The sequence below is a fragment of the Tursiops truncatus genome, chromosome 7, assembly GCF_011762595.2.
Source record: "Tursiops truncatus isolate mTurTru1 chromosome 7, mTurTru1.mat.Y, whole genome shotgun sequence".
Taxonomy (NCBI): Eukaryota; Metazoa; Chordata; class Mammalia; order Artiodactyla; family Delphinidae; genus Tursiops; species Tursiops truncatus.
In genome coordinates this window covers 54109858-54127549 of record NC_047040.1, presented here as the reverse complement: position 1 = coordinate 54127549, position 17692 = coordinate 54109858, and the positions used below count along the sequence as shown (strand labels likewise).

The following is a 17692-nucleotide window of genomic DNA, read 5'->3' as shown; positions in this document are numbered from 1 at the left end:
CTCTAGAGAGAAAAATCATTGTGCGTGACAGTTTAAACCATCGCAAAAATCTAGGGGAGCAGCCATGAGGAGGAAATGACTGAAGATTCTGATGGAGAACAAAGTAGGAAATTCAGAGTATTTAGACAAGCAAAGTGTTTGGGAGACTCATGAAAAGAGGAAGGTAATATAATTGAGTATGGTAAAGAAAAAAAACAATTGAGAACAAACGATGCTTTGTGGGTGGTGATATTTTGCTCCTACAGTTCATGGGGCTCCGTTTTAGTCATGGAAGTAGAGGGTGTTTGCTAACTGCTGAGGAGCCAGTGTAAGAGCTTTAAAGACTTTGTGAAGATGAAAGGAGCCACAGGTACACCAAGTGACAGGACACCAGTTTAGGATGAGATTATAGGGCAACAGAAGATACTCTATACCACCTGGAATACAGGCATTAGATGGGCCTTAAAGAAACAGGCATGCTTCTCAAAGTGTACATGTTACACCAACTTGGAAGATTTGGGGAGACATTTACTGGGGAGATTTAGCTGTTACTCCCAACTCTAAAAATTAAACTGGTTTGTATTACTGGATAAATTACTCTGCTTTAGTACACACTTGATACCTAATTCCAAAGTGGAACGTAGATTGGTACAACCACTATGGAGAACAGTATAGAGTTTCCTTAAAAAACTAAAATTAGAACTACCATATGATCTAACAATCCCACTCCTGGGCATATATCCAGAGAAAACTATAATTCAAAAAGATACATGCACCCCAAATGTTCACTGCAGCACTATTTACAATAGCCAAGACATGGAAGCAACCTAAATGTCCATCGATGAATGACCGGATAAAGAAGATGTGGTACATCTATACAATGGAATATTACTCAGCCACAAAAAGAATGAAATAATGCCATTTACAACAACATGGATGGACCTAGAGATTATCATACTAAGAGAAGTAAGCCAGACAGAGAAAGACAAATATCATATGATATTACTTATATGTGGAATCTTAAAATGAACTTATTTATAAAATAGAAAGAGGCTCACAGGCATGGAAAACAAATGTATGGTTACCAAAGGGGAAAGGGGGGTGGGGGGAAGGATAAATTCGGAAGTTGGGATTAACATATACACACTACTATATATAAAGTAGATAACCAACAAGGACCTGCTGTATAGCACAGGGAACTATACTCAATATTTTGTAACAATATATAAGGGAAAAGAATCTGAGAAGGAATACACACACACACATTCAGTTATATATATACAAATGAATCACTGTGTTGTACACCTGAAACTAACATGATGTTGTAAATCAACTAAACTTCAATAAATAAAATAAAATAAAATAAACCAAATTGGCAGTTGTGGAAGGAGTACTAGATTTTGAATTATAACTAAGTTCATACTGCAGACCCACCACTACTGAGTGTGGGTCCCCAAGCAAAGCACTTTTACCCTCTCTGAACTTCACTCTAAAACAAAGAAAACAACATCTACCTTATTACCATCACAAGGTTATTTGGAAATCACTGAGGCAATATTTATGAAAATCCTTTGTAAATCTCAAAATGCTAAACAAATAGAAAGGATTATTATCACTGTCTCAGCCTTGACAGGGATTTCTGGGTCTGCTTTTTAATAACCCCCTGCAAAAGAGAGCCACAGAATCAACCTTAAAAACATAAAAACCATACATGTATGCTCTCATAGAAACATCTGTAAAGTGTTAGCAAGCATCATTTGACAGGCTTTTTGTTTAGGCCGTAACTTGTAAGGGCAATGTTGTTTTGTTTTTTAATTAAAAAAAATTTTTTTTAACATCTTTATTGGAGTATAATTGTTTTACAATGGTGTGTTAGTTTCTGCTTTATAACAAAGTGAATCAGTTATACATATACATATATCCCCATATCTCTGATGCCCATTTCTCTTGCCAAAGAGGCCATTCCTCATTTTAATGTCCACCCAAACCAAATGTTTTTGGGCTATTGAATGGTTTTTTTTTTTTTTTCTGTACCAATCCTTTGAGCATTTACTACAAATGCCAAAACCCTTTCGGGAGAACCTGTTTTCAGCAAAGCATAGTGTTAAATGTTGTGTGGGATGCTAAACTGAACGGGGTTTCCTCAGGTATAATCAAGGAGAGAGGCTGGGATGATCATGGTAGTTATATGTGATGATTATGGTAGGAAGAAACACAGGAGCTATAGCACAGCGATCCCCAAGCTTTTTGGTACCAGGGACCGGTTTCGTGGAAGACAATTTTTCCACGGACTGGGGGGTGGGGGACGGTTTTGGGATGATTCAAGTGCATTACATTTATTGTGCACTTTATTTCTATTTATTATTACATTGTAATATTTAATGAAATAATTATACAACTCACCATAATGCAGAATCAGTGGGAGCCCTGAGCTTGTTTTCACTTGCCACTCACTGATAGGGTTTTGATATGAGTCTGCAAACAATTGATTTATTATGGTCTCTGTGCAGTCAAACCTCTCTGCTAATGATAATCTGTATTTGCAGCTACTCCCCAGCGCTAGCATCACTGCCTCAGCTCCACCTCAGATCATCAGGCATTAGGTTCTCATAAGAAGCGCACAACCTAGATCCCTCGCATGAGCAGTTCACAGTAGGATTTGCGCTCCTATGAGAATCTCATGCCACTGATCTGACAGGAGGCGGAGCTCAAGCGGTAATGCGAGCGACAGGAAATGGCTGTAACTACAGGTGAAGCTTCGCTCGCTCGCCCGCACTCGCTCCTGCTGTGCGGCCCGGTTCCCCTGCGAAGTGACACAGCTAAGGAAGGAATTGTGGAGGAGGCACTATTTGGGTCTGGCTTTGAGAGATGAACAATTTAGGTCAGAGAGATAGAAGGCCATGCACATGAGGTACAGTGGCCCGCCCTTACCCATGGAGAATATGTTCCAAGACCCCCAGTGGATGCCCGAAACCATAGATAGTACCAAACGTTATATATATGTACTATGTTTTTTTCTATACATACATACTTATGATAAAGTTTAATCTATAAATTAGGTTGAGTAAGAGATTAATTAAAATAACTAATAATAAAATAGGATAAGTATAGCAATATACTGTAATAAAAGTTACATGAATATGGTCTCTCACAATTTAAAACTTATGAATTGTTTATTTTTGGAATTTTTCATCTAATATTTTCAGACTGAGGTTGTCTTCAGGTAATTGAAACTGAGGAAAGCAAAACTGTAGATAAGCGGGAACGACTGTAAAAGTTTAGAAGCAGGAGGCCTGGGAATGTGGGGTAGGAGACCAGTGAGAGAGGAACCTACAATGAATGTAGAAGCACAGTGGTTTGGAAAAACAATCGGCCCCAGAACATTGGAAGGCCTTGAGTCCGAACTTTATCTGGTAAACAAGGAAGAGTTTGTAGTGAAGTGTTCTGAATGTAAAAATGACACTAGCAGGCTCATCTAGCAGGAGTGAATAATTAGGAGGCTGCTGACTAGCGCAAAAGAGAATCCAAGTGATAGGTTAGGAATGAGAAAGAGAGGGTGCAGTGCTGACTCCAGGGGTGTAGAAGGAAGGGGGAAAGTGGAAGGGGGCAGAGGGAATAGAAACAGCTTTCAGTAAGAATAGCCATGAAGGTGAAAAACTGGAAAGGGCTATCACTTTAAGAGAGTCGATTTTGTTTAGTGGAGCTCACTTGGAGATGTATAGCATAAATGGGAGGGATGCTGTAGATGACAGCAAAGAGTCAGAGGAAGCAGCCATTTTCAGGCTGCGTATCAGAAATCAGAAGAAACACATCCTCAGGGGGTGGGGTGAAGGTGGGGAGGAAACGATTACTGCTGAAAAAGATAATACAAAATATATGGTGCATTCATACATTACTGGTGGCATTATCATTGTAAAACATCTATGAAAAGCAAAGAATTTTTGCGTAGGTAATAATACAAAAGAAAGAAAAAAGCTTCACGTACAAAGATGCTCACTACAGTGTTACTGAAAATGGTAAAGAATTTGAAAAATCCAGATTCTCAACCAAAGGAAAAAGATAATTTGATTGGGTGCCCACTGAATTAAAAGCTTAGCAAACCATTTAGGGACTTCCCTCGTGGTGCAGTGGTTGGGAGTCTGCCTGCCAATGCAGGGAACACAGGTTCAAGCCCTGGTCCGGGAGGATCCCACGTGCTGCGGAGTAACCGGGCCCGTGTGCCACAACTACTGAGCCTGTGCTCTAGAGCCCACGAGCTACAACTACTGAGCCTATGCACCTGGAGCCCATGCTCCGCAGCAAGAGATGCCAGTGCAATGAGAAGCCCGCGCACCAAAATGAAGAGTAGCCCCTGCTCGCCGCAACTAGAGAAAGCCCGCGCGCAGCAACGAAGACCCAGCACAGCTATAAATAAATAAATAAATAAGCAAGCTTAGCAAACCATTTTGAATGGAATGTCACTCAAATTTATGACATGGAAATTCATACAGAAAAAATAGTTGCTGAAAATAAATATAATTCTGCTCCAAGCTGCAAGAGCACCATTATGTCTCAATACCAACAGCAATCACAACAATAATCACAGGTGTCTTCACATTCAATCCTCAGGGCTATCCTGTTATTAGCTTCCTCTATTTCCTCCATTTTATAGATCAGGAAACTGAGACTCACGGCCATTAAGGAATTTACCCCAATTCATTCACAAATCCAATAATTTGGAGAGTTGGTATTCCTAGGGGGCTGTGTTTTATTCTAGAGCCTGTGCTCTTGATTACCTTGCCATTCTCTCTATCCTAAACAACTGGTTCTTTCAGCCAGTTCTGAAAACAGCACTAATGAAACCAGTTTTGACACAACATAGACAAAAACAATATATATATATACATATATATGTATATATATATACACACACACACATATATATATATACATACATTTCTCTCTTTTAACCAGATTTTACCTAGACATAGTCATAAACATATTTTCTCTCTATTTTTTTACCAGCAATTTATTTATTCCATGAAAGATGCCAATGATTAGTTTAATATTTCCATGAAGCTAAATGTTCAATGACTATAATACCTGAAGATTAGTTTTATTTTCTCCAGGGCCACAATTTGGAGGAGAAAAAATAACATGTTCATTATTTATGAGCGAAAACGTAAAACTACTTAATACAGACTTTGATTTTAATGGCACACATTTATCCTTTAGGATATGATCCATGAAAATATAAACAAGACACCTTAATAGTTTAGTCCTTATTCTCAGCAATATTTTTCTCTGCAGTGATGGAAAAGAAACAGAATTAATTATCAGAAACAACCATATAATTATGTTAGAAAGCTGTGAAACAAATGTGCACATTATGCCCCTTGAGAATTTCCGTTAGAACATCTTTGTACCAGAAGACATTTGATAAACACATTTTTATTTATATCACTTAAAAATACATATTCTGGTAAGAAGAAATTACCTTTTTTTCTTCAAGCTCTGTGAGAGAGCTACATAATTCAGTAACAGATTCAAGAACCTCTTTGTGTTTGGCCACTATTTTCTCAGCATATTTCTGCCCTTCTTCAAAACCTGGGGAGGAGAAGGGTTAAATCTATTTTTAAAGCTCAAATCCTTAGCAGAAAAAAAAATCCCAGGCATTAATTGATCTCCCCAGTGTCCAGCATAAGGGCTGGTAAATAGTAAGTGCTTACTAAATACTTGCTGAACAGATAAATAAATAAAGGCATTACTGGAAAAACCAAGTATTCTAGAAAAATGGTTACATTTGCTGGGCCATGTCCCTCTTATATAACCTAAATAATGTTTCTATATTAATATTCTTAAAGCTCCATTCTAACCAGTTTTCTCCTTTTCAGAACATTCAGTGGTTCTTCACTACCTAGAAAAGTATACATTCAAGGCCCTCCATAATATGGTTTTAACCTGCCTCTCTCAAAGGTATGTCACCCTAATTCTCTCACATATTTAATCTCTGGACAAACTGAACCAGCAACTTTTCTCTCAAAACCCCCATAGCCACTGAGTATTCTTTTCTGTACTGGGAATGCCCTCACCATAACCCCATCTCTGCTTGACAAATCCTACCCACTCTCCAAGGTCTACCTGAAATGCCAACGTCTTTGTAAAAATGTTCTTAATCTTTCCCAACTGGATTTTACCTCTTCCTATTGGGATAATGATACAAATATCTATCACGTAGTGAGTGCTGATTATTTGCCTGTGGCTAGGCATTTTATATGCATTAGCTAACATAATCCTTCTCTGGTAGGTTCTACTGCTTTTTCCAAATGAGGAATGCAAGGCTCAACAGAGCCTTTTCAGGTGACCCAGACAATAATTGGAGGAGAAGGGATTTAAACTTGGACTACTGGACTCCACAGTTCAGACCAAACTAGAATTATACATTGTTATGGGCTGAATTGTGTCCCTCTCAAAATTAATATGTTGAAGACTCAACACCCAGTATCTCAGAATATAACCATATTTGGAGATGAGGTCTTTAAAGAGTGATAAAGTTAAAAAGAGGCCATTAGGGTAGGGTCCCAATCCAACATGACTGGTGTCCTTATAAGAAGGAGAGACACCAGCAAACCAGGGTGCTTGTGCACAGAGGGATGCCCATATGAAGAGACAGCAAGAGAAGAGAAGCCTCAGTAGAAACCAACTCTGTGAGCACCTTAATCTTGGACCTCTAGCTTCCAGAACTGTGAGGAAATAAATTTTTGCTGTTGAAGCCACCCAGTCTGTGGTATTTTGTTATGGCAGCCCTAGAAAACTAATACACACATTTTATACCTTTCTCACTGCATTTACCATATTGTGATTTCTAGGTACAGAGTGTCGATTCTTGAATGATGGAACTAAGTCTTATATGTCTTTATATCAAGCACAGCTCTGAGTACATAATAGGTACTCAAATTTTTTTTGCGATAAATTTATTTGCATTAAAATTCTGGGTTCAATAATGCTATAAGAATTGATATACTATTTCTAAATTATCTTACCTGATGCAAATTCTAAAAAATGCATAACTTCCATACTGAACAGATGAAGACGCATGCCATTCATTTATTCATTCAGTGATTCATTTATTCAGCAAATATTTGTTAAGCACTTAGTATATACCGTAATGCAGTGAACTCCCTTTTCTCAAGGAGCTTACACTCTAGTAAGGAGAGCCAGACAACAGACAAATAACCATACAATATGTCAGTTGGTGATAAGGCCTTGGAATACAAACAGAGCAGGATGTGGGATCTTGCATAATGGGAGGGTAATGTAACTTTTATGGTGTCATGTGAGTACTTCCCATGTGCTGAAGTTGAGTGGCACTGAAACATAGTGATTAAATATACTTCCCTTACCCTCAAGGAGCTTATGGTCAGTTGAGAAGACAGACAAATGGAAAGGTAATTATGCTACAGTGTGAAGAATACAATAACAGAGGAAAACATAAACCATCTTATAGGAGCAGAGTGCCTCCAGAATTTTTTAGTACATTTATACGGTAACTATAGTAGGAATGAAACATCACATTAGTCTTCTTTAATTTTTCAATCTATATTTTATTGTTCTTATGTTTCTACCCTTTTCTCTGGAAAATCATTAATAATTCATTCTCAGTAATTTGATGTTAGGGAGTATAGTATATATTGTTCCACAAAATTTTTATGTCTATCCATGCATAGTGCTTCATGTAATAAGAGAAAATGTCTACCTGACAGCAGCTGTGGACAGCCAAATGAAGCACCTGGTGCTACCTTCCTTTGGGGCTAGATTTGCGCTGTCACTAGGAATTACTCTTGGCCTGTAGTTAACAATGTCAGGGAATTCATGAAAGTTATTCCTTTGCACCCTCAAGGACTGTCAACCCCCAGGGGCCTTTTAAATGGGGCCTTCCCTCAGATAGAAAGACTTCTCAGACTGACAAAGTCATGGATAAGAGGAAAGCACAACCAGTGAGATGGTCGTTTGAGTTCTCCCATTTATTCCACAAGTGAGAGGAAGACAAGGGAAAATCTTCCAGCTCTTTCTCATATCCACAAACCATAACGCTCACAGAAGTGAGAGGGCTGTAGACCTCAGTCTTAGCTTTCTACCTACTTTAAGTATAATATTATGGGAGTTTTGTATTTTTTTTGAGGAATCACCCTAGTGGAAATTAGATTTTTTTGTCTACATAAGCTGAGTATTGTTCTGGTTTTATTACCCTGAAGATGAACAACAAGAATGGGGAAGAAAGCAGAATTTAGAAGGAGGGTTTACAAATGGTCATTAAAAATCCACAGGCTTCATCTCCTACAGCCAGGAGTTCCTTCCTCTATTCACTACAGTTCACTTTTGCTCTTATCTTTAAACTTTTCCTTGAATAGGTTGGGGTAGTGAGGACCCTGAGGGCTTGCCATGCTCTGCTTTCCGTTGGATTAGGTTCACTAGAGATGTGTTCAATAGTGAATCAGTGGGTATCTTAAAAGAGACCTCACCATATAAGCGCTGAGCCAGGTCACTGATTTCCTGAATCCTTTCTTCTTGCTGAGGCACTGAGGGTGTGATAAACTTTTTGAACTGCTGAAGGAGAATCTCCACAGCTTCCTTGGTCTTGCACTCTGTGGAATATTTTCTAACTCTTACAACTGTGGCACTTGCATCTTCATACCAAAAGTGACACTAAATTAAAATGGGACAAAGCATAGATTAAAGAGACACCATCCTTCCAAAGTTCTTCATTTTGATCACTGAAATATCAAATTTCAATTTCCTCAAACTTTATATTCACATTAGTGTGAACTCTTTAAGTCCTAAGAAGGAAAACATCACAACGTGATCATATACTTTTGCACTTGGAAATTAGTCAGGTAAGAAAGTAGAAGTATGGAAATCACTCTGATTTTCCTGCCTTCTTAGGTTTGCCTGAAGCATAATTCCTAAGAGGAATGTTGCAGACTTACAAGAACAGGCAGTCTAAAAAAGCATGTGGGAGGAGCTTCAAGATGGCGGAAGAGTGAGACGTGGAGATCACCTTCCTCCCCACAAATACATCAGAAATACATCTACATGTGGAACAACTCCTACAGAACACCTACTGAACACTGGCAGAAGACCTCAGACCTCCCAAAAGGCAAGAAACACCCCACGTACCTGGGTAGGGCAAAAGGAAAAAGAATAAACAGAGACAAAAGAATAGGGACGGGACCTGCACCAGTGGGAGGGAGCTGTGAAGAAGGAAAAGTTTCCACACAGTAGGAAGCCCCTTCACTGGCGGGGATGGGGGTGGCAGCGGGGGGCGGGAAGCTTCGGGGCCACGGAGGAGAGCGCAGCAACAGGGGTGCAGAGGGCAAAGCGGAGAGATTCTCGCACAGAGGATCAGGGCCGACCGGCACTCACCAGCCCGAGAGACTTGTTTGCTCACCTGCCAGGGCAGTTGGGGGCTGGGAGCTGAGGCTTGGGCTTTGGAGGTCGGATCCAGGGAGAGGACTGGGGTTGGCAGCATGAACACAGCCTGAAGGGGTTAGTGCGCCATGGAGGGCCGGGAGGGACTCCGGGGAAAAGTCTGGACCTGCCGAAGAGGCAAGAGACTTTTTCTTCCCTCCTTGTTTCCTGGTGCGTGAGGAGAGGGGATTAAGAGCGCTGCTTAAAGGAGCTCCAGAGACGGGCGCGAGCCGTGGCTATCAGCGTGGACCCCAGAGACGGGCATGGGACGCTAGGGCTATTGCTGCAGCCACCAAGAAGCCTGTGTGCGAGCACAGGTCACTCTCCACACCGCCCCTCTGGGAGCCTGTGCAGCCCGCCACTGCCAGGGTCCCGTGATACAGAGACAACTTCCCCGGGAGAACGCACGGCGTGCCTCAGGCTGGTGCAACATCATAACCGGCCTCTGTTGCCGCAGGCTTGCCCCGCAGTCCGTACCCCTTCCTGCCCCCGGCCTGAGTAAGCCAGAGCTCCCGAATCAGCAGCTCCTTTAACCCCGTCTTGTCTGAGTGAAGAACAGACGCCCTCAGGCAACCTACATGCAGAGGCGGGGCCAAATCCAAAGCTGAACCCCGGAAGCTGTGCAAACAAAGAAGAGAAAGGGAAATTTCTCCCAGCAGCCTCCGGAGCAGCGGATTAAATCGCCACATTCAACTAGATATACCCTGCGTCTGTGGAATACCTGAATAGACAACGAATCATCCCAAATTGAGGGGGTGGACTTTGGGAGCAACGATATATATATATATATATATTTTTTTTTTTTTTTCCTTTTTCTCTTTTTGTGAGTGTGTATGTGTATGCTTCTGTGTGTGATTTTGTCTGTATAGCTTTGCTTTTACCATTTGTTCTAGGGTTCTGTCTGTCCGTTTTTTGTTTTTCTTTTTAGTATACTTTTTAGCACTTGTTATCAATGGTGGATTTGTTTCTTGGTTTGGTTGCTCTCTTCTTTCTTTCTTTTCTTTTCTTATTAGTTAAAAAAATTTTTTTAACAATTATTTTTTATTTTAATAACTTTTTAATTTTATTTTATCTTCTTCTTTTGTTCTTTCTCCCTTTTATTCTGAGCCATGTGGATGACAGGCTCTTGGTGCTCCAGCCACGTGTCAGGGCTGTGCCTCTGAGGTGGGAGAGCCAAGTTCAGGACACTGGTCCACAAGAGACCTCCCAGCTCCACGTAATATCAAACGGCGAAAATCTCCCAGAGATCTCCATCTCAACGCCAATACCCAGCTCCACTCAATGACCAGCAAGCTCCAGAACAGGATACCCTATGCCAAACAACTAGCAAGACAGGAACACAACCCCACGCATTAGCAGAGAGGCTGCCTAAAATCATAATAAGTCCACAGACACCCCAAAACACACCACCAGATGTGGACCTGCCCACCAGAAAGACAAGATCCAGCCTCATCCACCAGAACACAGGCACTAGTCCCCTCCACCAGGAAGCCTACACAACCCACTGAACCAACCTTAGCCACTGGGGGCAGACACCAAAAACAATGGGAACTAGGAACTTGCAGCCTGTGAAAAGGAGACCCCAAACACAGTAAGTTAAGCAAAATGAGAAGACAGAGAAACACAGCAGATGAAGGAGCAAGGTAAAAACCCACCAGACCTAACAAATGAAGAGGAAACAGGCAGTCTACAGTCTACCTGAAAAAGAATTCAGAATAATGATAGTAAAGATGATCCAAAATCTTGGAAATAGAATGGAGAAAATACAAGAAACATTTAACAAGGACCTAGAATAACTAAAGAGCAAACAAAGTGATGAACAACACAATAAATGAAATTAAAAATTCTCTAGATGGGATCAATAGCAGAATAACTGAGGCAGAAGAACAGATAAGTGACCTCGGAGATAAAATAGTGGAAATAACTACCTCAGAGCAGAATAAAGAAAATAGAATGAGAAGAATTGAAAACAGTCTCAGAGACCTCTGGGACAACATTAAACACACCAACATTCAAAGTATAGGGGTACCAGAAGAAGAAGAGAAAAAGAAAGGGACTGAGAAAATATTTGAAGAGATTATAGTTGAAAACTTCCCTAATATGGGAAAGGAAATAGTTAATCAAGTCCAGGAAGTGCAGAGAGTCCCATACAGGATAAATCCAAGGAGAAACACACCAAGACACATATTACTCAAAATATCAAAAATTAAATACAAAGAAAAAATATTGAAAGCAGCAAGGGAAAAACAACAAATAACATACAAGGGAATCCCCATAAGGTTAGCAGCTGACCTTTCAGTAGAAACTCTGCAAGCCAGAAGGGAGTGGCAGAACATATTTAAAGTGATGAAGGGGAAAACCCTACAACCAAGATTACTCTACCCAGCAAGGATCTCATTCAGATTTGACAGAGAAATTGAAACCTTTACAAACAAGCAAAAGCTAAGAGAATTCAGCACCACCAAACCAGCTTTACAACAAATGCTAAAGGAAACTCTCTAGGCAGGAAACACAAGAGAAGGAAAACACCTACAATAACAAATCAACACAATTAAGAAAATAGTAATAGGAACATACATATCTATAATTACCTTAAATGTAAATGGAGTAAATGCTCCAACCAAAAGACATAGAGTGGCTGAATGGATACAAAAACAAGACCCATATATATGCTGTCTACAAGAGACCAACTTCAGACCTAGGGACACATACACACTGAAAGTGAGGGGATGGAAAATGATATTCCATGCATATGGAAATCAAAAGAAAGCTGGAGTGGCAAGTATCACATCAGACAAAATAAACTTTATAATAAAGGCTATTACAAGAGACAAAGAAGGACACTACATAGTGATCAAGGGATCGATCCAAGAAGAAGATATAACAATTGTAAATATTTATGCACCCAACATAGGAGCCCCTCAACACATAAGGCAAATACTAAAAGCCATAAAAGGGGAAATTGACAGGAACACAATCATAGTAGGGGACTTTAACACCCCAGTTTCACCAAAGGACAATCATCCAAAATGAAAATAAATAAGGAAACACAAGCTTTAAATGATACATTAAACAAGATAGACTTACTTGATATTTATAGGACATTCCATCCAAAAACAACAGAATACACATTCTTCTCAAGTGCTCATGGAACATTCTCCAGGATCATATCTTGGGTCACAAAGCAACCCTTGGTAAATTTAAGAAAATTGAAATCGTATCAAGTATCTTTTCCGACCACAATGCTGTGAAACTAGATATCAATTACAGGAAAAGATCTGTAAAAAATACCAACACATGGAGGCTAAACAATACACTACTTAATAACCAAGAGATCACTGAAGAAATCAAAGAGGAAATCAAAAAATACCTAGAAACAAATGACAATGAAAACACGATGACCCAAAACCTATGGGATGCAGCAAAAGCAGTTCTAAGAAGGAATTTTATAGCAATACAATCCTACCTTAAGAAACAGGAAACATCTCAATTAAACAACCTAACTTTACACCTAAAGCAATTAGAGAAAGAAGAATAAAAAAAACCCAAAGTTAGCAGAAGGAAAGGAATCATAAAGATCAGATCAGAAATAAATGAAAAAAATGAAGGAAACTATAGCAAAGATCAATTAAACTAAAAGCTGGTTCTTTGAGAAGATAAACAAAATTGATAAACCATTAGCCAGACTCATCAATAAAAAAAGGGAGAAGACTCAAATAAATAGAAATGAAAAAGGAGAAGTAATAACTGACACTACAGAAATACAAAGGTGAAGTAACAATTGATACGGCAGAAATACAAAGGATCATGAGAGATTACTACAAGCAACTCTATGCCAATAAAATGGACAACCTGGAAGAAATGGACAAATTCTTAGAAATGCACAACCTTCCGAGACTGAACCAGGAAGAAATAGAAAATATGAACAGACCATTGACAAGCACTGAAATTGAAACTGTGATTAAAAATCTTCCAACAAACAAAAGCCCAGGACAAGATGGCTTCACAGGCGAATTCTATCAAACATATAGAGAAGAGCTAACACCTATCCTCTCAAACTCTTCCAAAATATGGCAGAGGGAGGAACATACCCAAACTCATTCTACGAGGCCACCATCACCCTGATACCAAAACCAGACAAAGATGTCACAAAGAAAGAAAACTACAGACCAATATCACTGATGAACATAGATGGAAAAATTCTCAACAAAATAATAGCAAACAGAATCCAACAGCATTTTAAAAGGATCATACACCATGATGAAGTGGGGTTTATCACAGGAATGCAAGGATTCTTCAATATATGCAAATCAATCAACACGATACACCATATTAACAAATTGAAGGATAAAAGCCATATGATCATCTCAATAGTTGCAGAGAAAGCTATCAACAAAATTCAACACCCATTTATGATAAAAACCCTCCATAAAGTAGGCATAGAGGGAACTTACCTCAACATAATAAAGGCCATATATGACAAACCCACAGCCAACATCATTCTCAATGGTGAAAAACTGAAACCATTTCCACTAAGATCAGGAGCAAGACAAGGTTGCCCACTCTCACTACTATTATTCAACATAGTTTTGGAAGTTTTAGCCACAGCAATCAGAGAAGAAAAAGAAATAAAAGGAATCCAAATCGGAAAAGAAGAAGTAAAGCTGTCACTGTTTGCAGATGACATGATACTATACATAGAGAATCCTAAAGGTGCTACCAGAAAACTACTAGAGCTAATAATGAATTTAGTAAAGTAACAGTATACAAAATTAATGCACAGAAATCTCTGGCATTCCTATACACTAATGATGAAAAATCTGAAAGAGAAATTAATAAAACACTCCCATTTACCATTGCAACAAAAAGAATAAAATATCTAGGAATAAACCTACCTAAGGAGACAAAAGACCTGTATGCAGAAAATTATAAGACACTAATGAAAGAAATTAAAGGTGATACTAGTAGATGGAGAGATATACCATGTGCTTGGATTGGAAGAATCAACATCGTGAAAATGACTCTACTACCCAAAGCAATCTACAGATTCAATGCAATCCCTATCAAACTACCACTGGCATTTTTCATAGAACTAGAACAAAAAATTTCACAATTTGTATGGAAACACAATAGCCAAAGCAATCTTGAGAAAGAAAAACGGAGCTGGAGGAATCAGGCTCCGTGATTTCAGACTATACTACAAAGCTACATATGGTACTGACACAGAAACAGAGATATAAATCAATGGGACAGGATAGAAAGCCCAGAGATAAACCCACGCACATATGGTCACCTTATAAAGGAGGCAAGAATATACAGTGGGTAAAAGATAGCCTCTTCAATAAGTGGTGCTGGGAAAACTGGACAGGTACATGTAAAATAATGAAATTAGAACACTCCCTAACACCATACACAAAAATAAACTCAAAATGGATTAAAGCCCTAAATGTAGTGCCAGACACTATAAAACTCTTAGAAGAAAACATAGGCAGAACACTCTATGACATAAATCACAGCAAGATCCTTTTTGACCCACCGATAGAGAAATGGAAAGAAAAACAAAAATAAACAAATGGGCCTAATGAAACTTAAAAGCTTTTGCACAGCAAAGGAAATCATAAACAAGATGAAAAGACAACCCTCAGAATGGGAGAAAATATTTGCAAATGAACCAACTGACAAAGGATTAATCTCCAAAATTTACAAGCAGCTCATGCAGCTCAATATCAAGAAAACAAACAACCCAATCCAAAAATGGGCAGAAGACCTAAATAGACATTTCTCCAAAGAAGATATACAGACTGCCAACAAACACATGAAAGAATGCTCAACATCATTAATCATTAGAGAAATGCACATCAAAACTACAATGAGATATCATCTCACACCAGTCAGAATGGCCATCATCAAAAAATCTACAAACAGTAAATGCTGGAGAGGGTGTGGAGAAAGTTGGTGGGAAGTTGAGCACTGTTGGTGGGAATGTAAATTTATATAGCCACTATGGAGAACAGTATGGAGGTTCTTTAAAAAACTAAAATTAGAGCTACCATATGACGCAGCAATCCCACTACTGGGCATATACCCTGAGAAAACTGTATTTCAAAAAGAGTCATGTACCACAACGTTCATTGCAGCTCTATTTACAATAGCCAGGTCATGGAAGCAACCTAAGTGTCCATCAACAGATGAATGGATAAAGAAGATGTGGCACATATATACAATGGAATATTACTCAGCCATAAAAAGAAATGAAATTGAGTTATTTGTAGTGAGGTGGATGGTACTAGAGTCTGTCATACAGAGTGAAGTAAGTCAGAAAGAGAAAAACAAATACTATATGCTAACACATATATACGGAATCTAAAAAAAAAAAACAAAAAAAAACTGATTGTGAAGAACCTAGGGGCAAGATGGGAATAAAGACGCAGACCTACTAGAGAATGGACTTGATGATATGGGGAGGGGAAGGGGTAAGCTGTGACAAAGTGAGAGAGTGGCATGGACATATATACACTACCAAGTGTGTGGTGGATGGCTGGTGGGAAGCAGCCACGTGGCACGGTGAGATCAGCTTGGTGCTTTGTGACCACGTAGAGTGGTGGGATAGGGAGGATGGGAGGGAGGGAGACGCAAGAGGGAAGAGATACGGGGATATATGTATATGTATAACTGATTCACTTTGTTATACAGCAGAAACTAACACACCATTGTAAAGCAATTATACTCCAATAAAGATGTTAAAAATAAATAAATAAATAAAAATAAAAAGCATATGGCACTGAAAAGAATCCAAATATCAGCTAAAGGGAAGAAAAAAGCTCAAACACACAAAATCCAGCCTATGTAATTGAAATCATTTACAATACATGGATAAATTATTGCCCAAATAACACTCTAATAAATAAATTCTCTTTTAAGAATAAGATTTAGTGTATAGATTGAGGAAATATCATTTGAAGAATAGAATTTGACCTTTTCTTGATAGAAGATAGTCATATTTTCAAAGGACAGTGGAGAATTGAGAGTTTCTCACTGAAAATAAATAACTGTGATGGAAGAAGTGTCTGACCAAGGCTAGAAACACTTATGCTGAGTGAGAAATAGAAACACATGACTCTGTTAGGAGCTGGCTTTACATAAGTGCCACAGAAGTACAGCGAACCTATACATCAGTATAGAAGAATGATCATTTCAATCCTCCTTAATGTGGTGTTACATCTAAAAGCTCTATTGCGTTAGTGGGAGAGACATTTTGTATCTCAGAATAATGGATTACAAAGAACGCTCAATAACTTCAAGTGTAGAGCTTCTTCACTATGAAGTATGCCAATAATAACCAACTTGCTACATTTCATGTAATCTGTGTATACTTTGCCATTTATCCTCTTGACAAAAACGAAATAATATCAATAACAATTTTTGTACCTGAAAAATCCAAGTATCACCTTTCTCTCTAAACATTTTCAAATTCTGTGAAATAAATGTCATTTTTGAGTGTTTTAGCAGATATCCAGCAGTGAACATAATTCCATAATGGTTAAACATATCTTGAGTTGATGTGGTTATGGAGAAATGAGAAAGTCTCATATGTTGCTGGTAAAAAGAGTAAATTAGTAAAATCTTTCCGAAGAGCAACTGGACAATACAATCAAAACCTTATAACATGCATCCCCTTTGGTCCAGCAATTCTGCTTTAGGAAATTATCCTAAGGATATAATCATGAAAAGAGGCATGATGCATGAATTTAATGACAATAATAGCCAATGCAGCATTGTTTTAAAGCAGCTGACTAATTTTTAAAAACAACATTACAACACAGATAACATTACAACAAGAAGAGGATACCTCTTCTATCAACTCCTGGAGATGCTCAGTCAGGTCCAAATTCTTCCTGTAATCTGTCACAACTTTGTCAAACTCATCCACATATTTCTGCAAATCCCTCATGGCTTCCAAAAGGACATTCACTTTATTATTTGGATAATTTAAGAAAAAAATCTTATTCTCAACTTTTCCCATTTTCCTTTTCAAAGCCTGTGCAAAAAAAAAAAATATTTAAGGACATTCAATTTTTATTTATGAGGCTAGTTAGTGATTAAATATTGCGGGAAAAACTTTTGTAGCTTCCTCCATTTAATATGTTAAAATCATAATTATTAAAACGCATTTTGGAAAGAATAGGTTTTGTTTCAGATAGTTTATTGATTCAGCAGCAAACATAGAGAAAATTTACTGCATATCAAGATCTATACCATAGTTTGA

The 17692-nt window shown here is 38.6% G+C and overlaps 1 protein-coding gene across 8 annotated transcripts in view; it reads right to left on the bottom strand.

The window, feature by feature from the left end:
• The window catches only part of CCDC141 (coiled-coil domain containing 141), a 217586-nt gene that overhangs the window by 21532 nt on the left and 178362 nt on the right, over positions 1-17692 (bottom strand). For all 8 annotated transcript variants that reach the window (XM_073807529.1, XM_073807525.1, XM_073807527.1 and 5 more), the window contains 3 exons: positions 17276-17464; positions 8481-8664; positions 5456-5565 (listed from right to left, as the gene is read on the bottom strand). In XM_073807529.1, the coding sequence (XP_073663630.1) occupies positions 5456-5565; positions 8481-8664; positions 17276-17464 (483 nt within the window). The remainder of the gene's footprint in view (positions 1-5455; positions 5566-8480; positions 8665-17275; positions 17465-17692) is intronic.